Raw genomic sequence first — 11106 nt, forward strand, 5'->3', positions numbered from 1 at the left:
CCTTTTTCATGAGACTCAGTTATTGAATTGTAGGTTATGTTAAATATAGCTCAAGTATAAAAATTCCACAGTTAAGGAAGAGCCAAATAAATAATGTCAAAAGTTCCAATAGACTTTGTGTGTGGAATGGGAGGGACAAGAGAGGGAGAGACACCCCTCACGCCAGTGCCCTGCTTTGATCCAGAAAGAGCTTCCCTTTTGTGTTTTCAAGTCTAAAAAACACCAAAAATTAATGAGTTGGAGGTACTGACTTCTGAAAACTCACACACTGGAAATCTCTTGTCCTCAGCCTGTTACTTTCTGCTCATTTCTCACACTTCTTTAGGACCTTCTTCCAACAAGGACTGTGGCTGAATCCTTAGACAGGCTTTCAAATTTCTCTGTAGCAGATTCTGTTCTACCTGCCCCTCCACTGGACCCTTCTAGCCCCTCATCTGCCATTGAATCTCAGAGGCTCTCATTTCTACATTTCCCTCTGCTTTTATTCTAAAGCAAAGGCTGGTGCACAGAATGGCCCACAGCACCACATATTCATGTGAACTTCAATGCCTGTGGATGCCACTCTGAAATCCTTAATAATTGTGTCTTTGAATTTGTGGTTGATAAGTGAAGTGTAATGGACAATGGGGTACAAGGCAAATGCTAGGAATCTGCTGCTTCCTCTCTGCTTCCTGAGAGGGCCCACTCTCTCAACCCTGGTGCTTTACCCAGCACCCCCGTACAAGTCCCCAAGCTCAGCACCCTCTTTCTGTGGGGCCCTGAGCAGAGGCACAGGAAGAGGTAAGACCATTCATGTACCCAGGGTGTCCTAGGGAGAAATATGGTAGCATTGCCCTTCCGTAGGAAGCATATGCAGACGATGACTCAACACAAGTCTCTCATCCAACCACTACTGCTGTCCCCAGTTAGAAACTTCCTCCAGCATGGTCATATGTCTGCAGTCTACCGTGTCTGGAATGAGGAATTTTCCATACTACTTTTACCCAGTGATTTTTATACCAGGAATGTTACCTCTTTATTCAAATGATTGAGATGCTTTGGAATTATTACTGTCATCTCATGAATGGTACATTTTAGACATATTTATAACCATGTGCTAGAGAAAGTTCTTTTGATTGAAATCTGTCCACCATCACCACCAACTCCATAAATAATTAAATAGATCTAGCCATGTTGATGGTCCACAGTTCAAAACCACCAGACACTCCTCCAGAAAAAGGGAGTGCACCAAAGAAAACAGCAACCCTTCTAAAAAATCATATTACACTTGCTCAAACAGTCTCTATTCAATAATCCTTAGAGTCCAGATAAGCAAACAATGGTGCCACAATATCACCTTGACTCTTATTCCTAAGAGAGCATGATGTCACTAAACATTTACAGATTGGTAGTCTATAGAGGCCAAGTCCCAGGTGGATATGTATGGAGAAATTGCATGCTTAACTGTTGTGCAGTAAAAAAGCTCGATTTGGCTGGAGACAGAAGCCATAGATTCCTCAATCAGCTCCTTTAGGGATTTGATCCGCATTATCCTTTGAGAATTGTTGAGGCTCTCAACATCCGTGTGCCACCCTCTGTCATTGCATGATTTCCTAATGAGGGTTTCATTAATTGAGGATAATTTAAATAGAGATACAGGATGAAATAAAAACAGCTTCCACCTCGCCATTTCAAACAACACCCCAGAGCAGAGAAGTTGACAGTAGTTGGAGGGAGAAATAGTTATGAAAATCTTGTGTTTGTGCTCAGAAATTAAGTACTCAGAATTTCAGGGATTTACGTCACCCAATATCAACAAGCACAAGCAAAATATACCTCACCAAACTCCGATGCCTGAAACCCCATATCTTTTCAATGAGATTGGAAATGAAATGCATTTACTCATGACTAAAAAAGAACTGGACTTCCATCACCCAGAGTCTGTCATGTGCATTTTGTTTCATTTTGCAGTAGCACATCAGGAAAATCAATCCTGAATATTTAGAGAACAAGTGCCGTTTTAAAAAATAATGAAGCTTCTTGCTTAGCTTTCCCAATGAAATTTTCTTTAAACGTGGAAGATTAAACATAAACGTAAGACCATGGTTATCAACAGAAGTATTGCCACTTCACAACCTCCATGGTCAGTGTTGGTAAGTAATGAATGCAGTTACATTTGTATGATGCTTATGGCAACAACAGCGGTTTTACTTTAAAGGAATCCCAATTCACTCCAGCCATATCTGCCTCGTTTGAATCTTTATTGGACATAGTAAGACCTCTAACTGAGATGCACGTAATCATATTGTACCTTAAACCTCCTTCCTGTCTCTATTGCATGATAAGATGGCTCTAGGTAAAAAGCTAATACATTCATTAAATGGTAATTTATGCCCAGTTCTAACCAGAAATTATCATAGATCATCCATTACTCAAATTATCATGCTTACAAAATGAGTTTAATTTTGCTTCTTTCTTCCATGGCCATATAGCAAGAGAGGGGCTCAGAAGTGAGCAAAAGTTGGTTTCTGTCCAGAAACAGGGTATGTGGTCAAGAAAGGGTGGGCTACATTATGTTTTTAACAGATGACCTTTTCTACAAATGACATGTCCTTGGTCCTCCTTCTCTTGATTCTTAAAAAAATGAACACATTTTAAAAGAGCCATATTGATAATAAAGTTTCTCTTACATTTTCAGAGTACTGATCAAATGAATGTCTCCAAGCAGGATTCCAATTTTGCTTCCGTGAGTGAATTTGTACTCCTAGGTTTCTCCTTTGAGTGGCAGATCCAGAGCCTCTTGTTCTCACTCTTTACCACAGCCTACGTTATGACCATAACAGGAAACGGTGCTATTCTCTGTGCAGTGTGGTGTGACCAGAGACTTCACACGCCCATGTACATATTCCTGGGGAATTTCTCCTTCCTAGAGATCTGGTATGTCTCTTCGACAGTCCCCAAGATGTTGATCAACTTTCTCTCAGAGACAAAAACGATCTCTTTTTTAGGTTGCTTCCTCCAATTCTATTTCTTTTTCTCTTTGGGCATATCTGAAAGCTTCCTTTTGTCTGTCATGGCTTTTGATCGGTACCTTGCTATCTGTCGTCCCTTGCACTACCCTAATATCATGACTGGGTATCTCTGTGCTAAACTAGTCAGTGTATGCTGGGTTTGTGGGTTTCTGTGGCTCCTGACCCCTGTTGTTCTCATGTCTCAGATGCCCTTCTGTGGCCCAAATATTATTGACCATATTGTGTGTGATCCAGGACCACTGTTTGCATTAGCATGTACCTCTGCACCAAGAATCCAATTGCTTTGCTATACTCTCAGCTCATTAATTATCTTTGGTAACTTCTTCTTCATCCTTGGATCCTATACGCTTGTTGTAGTAGCTGTGTTACGTGTACCCTCAGCCACTGGAAGACGTAAAGCCTTCTCAACATGTGGATCTCATTTGGCCTTGGTATCACTGTACTATGGCTCCCTGATGGTCATGTATGTGAGCCCAGAAGTCGGAGATTCTGCTGGGAGGCAGAAAGTTGCAACACTGTTCATTAATTTGGTGACCCCGCTCTTCAACCCTCTCATCTACAGCCTCCGGAATAAGGACATGAAAGCCGCCTTGAGGAAAGTTGTTGGGCTTTCTATCATAAGCTAGGACAGACTATATGAGTCCTCTATGATTAGGTGAGTACAGTCTTACAAAAAATAATCAGAATTGCCTAATTCTCCAAAGTTTGAAATAATATTATTTTATCTATCAATATTGATTTTTTTATGTTATTAATTCCACATCTTTGAGATCCTCAGGAGCCCTAATTGTTTGGTGTTTGGCAGCTTAGTTCTACCAGTGGGTCCATAGGAGAAACAGGAAGCTTCCTCCTCCCGTAATGATTTTCATCCCTGGAAATCCAAGGTGGCTGTTCTTCTCTGTCTTAATGCATCTTTATGAATTGAAGTATACTCGATGGCCATAGATTTGGGGGAATTCATAGAACCATTTAAACTGATATTCTAGATTGTGCAGGTCAATGGAACTATTCCATTGTGTGTTCCTCTTTAACACTTCAACTGTGTATTTGCTGAGGAACAGTTTGGTGCTTTGGTGCTTTTTGATGTGATACTTTTCATATGGCTTATGTGTGATAAAAATTCCTTATTTCTACTTGTAACTGAAATTTATAAAGCAAAAAGACCTGTAAAATATAACATTTGTGTGTTTTGTTGATTTAAAATAAAAGAAGCAAAGCCTTTCTCTCATCTTACTATTGTTCTTATATTTCATCATTACTTATAAGGAAACCCTTCGAAAAAATTTTACCTAAGATTTCTATGACACAGTAGTCTACCTCAATGACATGCATCTATATGTTATTTTCTTGCCATATAACGTCACTGTAGTCTCCTAAAATGTACGTTTTTATTCTATGTATATTGCTCCTGTAAAAGTATTTCAAAATACAAGATTAAGTTGTTTTCTTTTTCACCTAAATAAAATATATTCTCTTAATAGATGGTGAGGAAATGGCTCACTTGAACCCACATTAGTAGCATTAACTGTGTTGGTGAATAATAGCAGATTTTCTCATTATTGTTTGTTGCTGTATCATATTTTGATTACACTCAGACTCTTATTAAAAGAACATCCAGAATTCCATCTCTCTAACACAACCTTTTAAGTATTTTTTACTAAATATGATTTTAATTTCATTTTCTTGTATGAAAAGCTTTATATTATCATTATAAAATGATATCAAATTGTAAATTTTGATGTGTTTAGATAGAAATTCAAGGACCATTTTCCTGCAAGGACAGTTTCTCTTGCAAGTAGCTTGAGGTAGTTTGTGAAGCATATTAAGAAACAGAATTTTGAGGAGGAGGTTTAGGTAATAAATAGATCTTTCACTACTAGAAAATGTGACCACTTATAGAATCAGTACTCATATTCAGAGATTACTAAACACTCCCACGTCCTCCTGCCATCTACCACCAATCCTTTGCTGGCTACTAAAGCTGTTTCCCCTTGTTTTATATTAAAAATGAATTTATATAGGCTTCATGGAGAATTTCCACGATGGTATTTTAGATATCTAAGTTAGTGCTTATCATCTAATCCAAACTCTGAAAGATCTACATGCAATTGTTATAATATGCATATAATAATTTTCCTTTGACCATTTTTGGCTAATGACAATATCCTGGGAAAGAAATGGCATATTCATTCAAATGGCAGAAATGTATTTACAAATTTGGTCATGGACAACCAGGTGAAATATTGTCAAGTCTTTGGGTCTGTCTATCTTACTTATAAGAGTTCAGCAGGAGTCTGTCACTTACAGTCTATTGAGAAGGTTTCCTAGCCCTCCGACCCCCTCCCAAGACATGAGGTCAGGTCAGTAGAGCTCAAGAATGTGTAGTCAATAATCTCTCAGCCCTTACCTAAGAATAATTTATTAGTTCTCATGACATGGTCCTATTCAATACTCAACCTCAGGAAGAAATCCCTGAACATGTAAGTGCTATAACGAGTGTGGTGAAGAAATCAGATTGAAACTGGCTATCAGAAAGGATATTGTCTTAGGTCTTAAAGGGTTGTCTTGAAACAAGTAGCCATCTAAGTGAGCTATCCAACTGGGTCCCCATGGAAGATGCACACCAGCCTGGATGCGCCAAGGAGTGTTCATAGTAAAATCCAAATCTAAAGGGAGAGTTCAAACTGTGAACACCCAGTGTGCAGAAAAGTATGGGAGACAGTGGAAGTGCAGAATCCACGTGTAGTGTCCCCAGAGGAATAAGCCTTGATGACTCCCCTGTGAACCTTGTCCTGGGGTGTAAATGGCCTTGCTATCAGACACAGAGCTTCATAAAGTTGATTGTGGGAGATGTCATTAGGTTGAAATGATCACTCTTTAAAAAATCATTTTATTGGGGACTCATACAGCTGTTATCACAATCCCCACATTCATTCACAGTGTCAAGCACATTGATACATTTGTTGCTATCTTCATAATATTTTCAAAACATTTCCTTTCTACTAGAACCCTTGGTATCAGCTTCTCATTTTTGTTCCTCTCCCTCCCCCACCATCCCTCCCTATTGAACCCTTGATATTTATAAATTATTATTTTTTCATGGCTTATACTGACTGATGTCTCCCTTGACCCACTTTTCTGGTGTCCATCCCCCTGAGAGGGGGTGTTATGAAGATCAAAATTATCATTTGTTCTCTTTGACACATTTAAAGTTGTTTCAGTTTTTAATATTTTCTGCTTTCTTTGTGATTATATTTCTTTTTTGTTTTGTCATTATTGTTGGGAGAGTGGAATTTCTTTATTTCTTGGTTCTGCTGCATATGATTTTCTGTACATGACATCCATATGGCGAACCTACAGAGAAAGTAACTGGATTGATAATTACCTAAGGGCATGGCAGAGGAGGTTTGGGTGGGGAGGGGCAAGTTGAGAGCTATAAACAAAGAGTATGAGAAAGAAGAAATTGTTCTGAAATTGATTGCAGAATGATTTTACAACTCTTCTGCATATATTACATTTCATAGTATGTGAAATATAGGCCAGTCAAAACTAATTTCAAGAACAATAAGTTGTCAAGGCAGGCAATATTTCCACCATAATCTCAAATGTATCTCTCTTGAGTTACTAATTTAGGACATTTTTCAACAACTAGTTTTTAATTGTTTCATCTCACAAACTCATGTTATAGACGTATAATTTACTGAAAATAATAGAGCTAAGAACAGCCAGCAGCACCGAAGGCACAGTGCGGGAAGTGTGCCCAGTCTGATCGCCACCACACTAGGGTATTGCAGGAAGGGGGCACAACAGAGCACCAAGGGCGGAAAAGCAATAAATTCCCATAGGAAAAGTTACAATAAACTTCGGACTCAGGGTCTAGGGCTTGGCACTTCATCAGACCAGATCAGAAAACATTCATATGGTTCGTCAGATAGACCTGGAACTATTCATGGGCTATTTTCCCCCCTCTCTTTTGTTTTCTTTCCATGTCTATTTACATAAGATAGGCAGGATAAATAATCCCAGGGAGAAAATGGATGATTCTGGGAGACAAATAAGAGGAGGAGGTGGGGGGAAAGGAGCAGGCAGCCAAAAAACCCAGGTACAAGGGAAAAATAAGAGATGTAAATCAATGGTGAGGAGAGCATAGAATGCCTGGTGGGGTTCTATCAAGTGCATTGTAGCCAAGAGGCATTACTGAGAGCTAAATGAAGGTAGAACATGGTATTGCGACAGGAGGAAAGTAAAAGGAAATAAAGAAAAGAACTAGGAGGCAATAGAGAATTATAGAGGAACAAACAGAGTCATGTACAATGTAAATATTTTAATATATAACAATCAGGGTATAGGTCTAGGTACATATATTTATATGTTAAGTATTAAGATAGCAGATAGACATTGGGCCTCTACTCAAGTCCTCCCTCAATGCAAGAGCAATTTTTTAAAATAACCTGACTTTCTGTGATGCTCACCTTCTTACATGATCGCTGAAGACAAAATGTGTGCATAAGTAAATGTGAAGACAGCTTATGGTGCCTGCCTATTAGAAGACAGACCATCTGGGGTCTTAAAAGCTCAAAGTTAAGTAGGTGGCCAACTAGTAGGGAAGCAACAAAACCCACATGGATGAGGAACACTAACCCATCTGATCACAAGGTATTCTTGGAATCAGGTGACAGGTATCAGAAGACCCAAAACAATGTGAACGAGGGGGTTTAGTGTATTACAAAGGGTTCTCTAGAGAGATGAAACCAGATTGCTGATAATTATATATATATATATTTATGTAGTTAGATATATAACACAAGAAATGAAGTGTTAAATTATATACAGATAGATATGTATTAAAAGAAATGAACAATTAAATTATTAAGCAGTAAAAATGGCTCAGTGCGACAGTAGCAGTCCTTCAAGTCTTGAGTGCTGCCAGGTAGTCCTCTGTAGAGAGAGCTAGGCTATTCTAGCATAGGCATAAAACAACAAGGCAGGTCCCCAATTGTAGCCAGGTCACCAACCATCAACCCAGCTCCAGAGATGTACATTCTGATCGTGTGATTTTAAAGGGACCTCAACGTACAGCGACACAGTCCACAGGCTAGGTGTCCCACAGGTAGTGTAGCCTGTAAATAGAGGCATAGAGTAAGCAAGGCAGCCACACACTGGTCTGATGATCAAAGAGTGAGAGACAAGAAAGGCGAGGCTCATGGAGCCATTTATCTCTCCGCCCTTCAATTATTCCCACTTGTGTTTATCGGCCAGTTACTATCTCAGTGGGAAAGAAGACTCAAAGTCTTTCTGTAGACAATTGAACATTCCCCTCACAGAAGACCCACAAGAAAAGGAAGAGCGAGCCAGGGTGCAGTATAGCATTGAAGAAACACACAACATTCCTAGATCTTTAATGCTTCCTCCCCACCACCACTATCATGACCCTAGTTCTATCCTACAAAGCTGGATAGACCTTGGCATATACCGTATTACAGATAAGAGGTTTTGACATGCAGAATCCGGACACATAAACCCCTCAGGACCAATAATGTAAGTATTGATACCATGAAGGTAGGAGGAGGGGATTGGGGTATGAAGCGGGAGTAAAGGGGAAACAATCACAATGATTGATATACAACATCCCCCCACACACACACACAAATACGGGGGGGGGGACAATTGAAATGTGGGTGAAGGGAGACTGCGAAGAGTGGAAAATATGAAAATAAAATAATTTATAAATTACCAAGCGTTCAGGATGGAGGGAGGGTAGGGAATAGAGTGGGAAAAGGAGGACCTACTACGAAGGGTTCAATAAGAAAGAAAATGTTTTGGGAATAATGATGACAACCTATGGGCTTGATACAAGTGCTATGTGGTTTAATATAAGAACTATGAGAGCCCCAATATAATGATTTATTAAATTAAAAAATAGAACTAAGATAATGTTTTAAATTATAAGACCAAAACCCAACATCAAAAAAGTCAATTCCAACAAACCCTGTTTTATAGGGTGTCAAAGGCTGACAGTCTTTCTGTCTCCCTTGGAGGCTGGTAGGTCTGAGCCATCGTCCTTGAAGTTAGCAGTTCCACACTTACCTGGCAGAGCCATCAAAGATCCAAATATTACCATGTAGATCCTAAATGCCTTAGACTGAAAATGGAAGCGACATTAATCCATGAAAGTAGATTCTCCTCTTAGTGGCTATTAGTCCTTTTAGTTGGGCAGTCACATGGCCCACTAACATACTTAAACCAATAGACTTAAATGAAAAACCCCTTGCACTTTTCCTTTACAAATAAAGAATCCTGCCTAGCTCAGGACCCCCACTAGAACAACCCTTAAGTATTCTGCTGCTTCCTAATATAAGTACAATGAGTTCTTACCACACAGTCCCATCACCCTCCTGAGGAGATCGCCAAAGACATCGGTGCCATAGTAAAAACTGTGATGAAGAAAGCAGATGGTGTCAGCCATCTATATGAGGAGTGACTTACATCCACACAGAGGGGGTTCACCAGCCTGTGGATCCAAAATAGCTGATAAGATCCAAAGCGACAGAAAGAAATAGTAGTAGTGTGTAAATCTTAAATACCCAGTTTACAGAAAGCTGAGGATAATAATGGTAGCTCCAAATCCCTTTCCAGAGTCCCTACATAGGATGAGCCTCTGGTGAGTCCTCCATGCCATTGGTTAAGGATGCCCACAGGCAAATATCAGACAAAGAGCAAATATCAGACAGAAATAAGGTGGACTTCAGCACCTGTACTTAGACTGGAATGTAACATCTTGAAATTTGATCTCCTTATGGAGACGATCTAAAATAATTCTAAATTTTTCATCATTTCTGCTTTCTTTTAGATCAGTTTATATGGTCATTTTCTATGGATCCTTATGTGTTGTCTGGTCTAGCCTTGTATATTTAACAGTGTAGGCATACTGGGCTGTGGGGAATTACGAAGACAGTAACAACATAGGAACATAGGAAGGTAGGGCACAGGAAGTAGGGAGTCTACATCAATGTGAAACGAAAGTAAAAAATTCCAAAGTCAATTGTGGTGAGGATTACACAAACTTTCTCCATATGACTGAAGTATGATTATGTTAATTATAGCCCAATTAGGAGAAAATAAGGGGAAAAAAAGCATCAAAAGTCCCAACAGACTTTGTGGTGGAATGGTAGGGAAAAGTGAGGGAGAGAGGCCTTCCACACCCATGCCCAGTTTTGATCCAGAAAGAGCTCCAATTACATTTTAATTTTTCAATCATTTTATTGGGGGCTCATACAATGCTTATCACAACCCATACTTAAATCATTTGTTTAAAGCACATTTGTACCTTCGTTACCCTCATCATTCTCAAAACACCCACTCTCCATGTAAACCCCTGGCATAAGCTCCTCATGTTGTCACCACCTTTTTCCCCCTCCCCACTCCCTCATGAACCATTGATAATTAATTAATTATCATTTTTGTCATATCTTACATTGTCTGGCATCTCCCTTCATCCACTTTTCTCTGTTTTCTCTCCCCAAGGGAGATTATATGTAGGTCCTGGTAATCGTGTCGTCCTCTCGACCCCACCCCCACCACCCTCTCAGTATCTTCACTCTTAGCACTGGTCCTGAAGGGATCATCTGTCTTGGATTCCTTGTGTTTACATTTCCACTCTGTGCCAGTGTACATCTTCAGGTTCAGCCAGATTTGTAAGGTAGAATTGAGATCATGATAGTGGGTGGGAAGGAAGCATTTAGGAACTAGAGGAAAGTTGTATGTTTCATCATTGCTTGCACTGCACACTGATGGGCTCATATCCTCCCCGCATCCCTTCTGTAAGGGGATGTCCAGTTGCCTACAGATAGGCTTTGGGTCCCCACTCCGGACTCCCCCTCATTCACAATGATATGTTTTTTTGTTCTTTGAAGCCTGATACCTCATCCCTTCAACACCTCATGATCACACAGGCTGGTGTGCTTCTTCCTTGTGGGGTTTGTTGCTTTCTAACTCGATGACTGCTTGTTTACCAGCAAGCCTTTAAGACCCCAGATTCTATATTTTTTGATAGCCTGGCACCATCAGCTTTCTTCACCATATTTGCTAAGTACCC

At 39.7% G+C, this 11106-nt stretch overlaps 1 protein-coding gene across 2 annotated transcripts; it reads left to right on the forward strand.

The window, feature by feature from the left end:
• Positions 1 to 2668: 2668 nt before the first annotated feature.
• Positions 2669 to 3798, forward strand: LOC142425979 (olfactory receptor 11H12-like). 2 transcript variants are annotated; one of them, XM_075531468.1, is made up of 2 exons: positions 2690 to 3613; positions 3793 to 3798. In XM_075531468.1, the coding sequence occupies exons 1-2, from the start codon at positions 2690 to 2692 to the stop codon at positions 3796 to 3798; spliced, it is 930 nt and encodes a 309-aa protein (XP_075387583.1). The 2 variants fall into 2 exon arrangements, with proteins under 2 accessions (XP_075387584.1, XP_075387583.1); XM_075531469.1 differs by lacking the exon at positions 3793 to 3798 and having other exon boundaries at positions 2669 to 3637.
• The last annotated feature ends 7308 nt before the right edge of the window (positions 3799 to 11106 follow it).

The sequence above is a fragment of the Tenrec ecaudatus genome, chromosome 14 (assembly GCF_050624435.1).
Source record: "Tenrec ecaudatus isolate mTenEca1 chromosome 14, mTenEca1.hap1, whole genome shotgun sequence".
Lineage (NCBI taxonomy): Eukaryota > Metazoa > Chordata > Mammalia > Afrosoricida > Tenrecidae > Tenrec > Tenrec ecaudatus.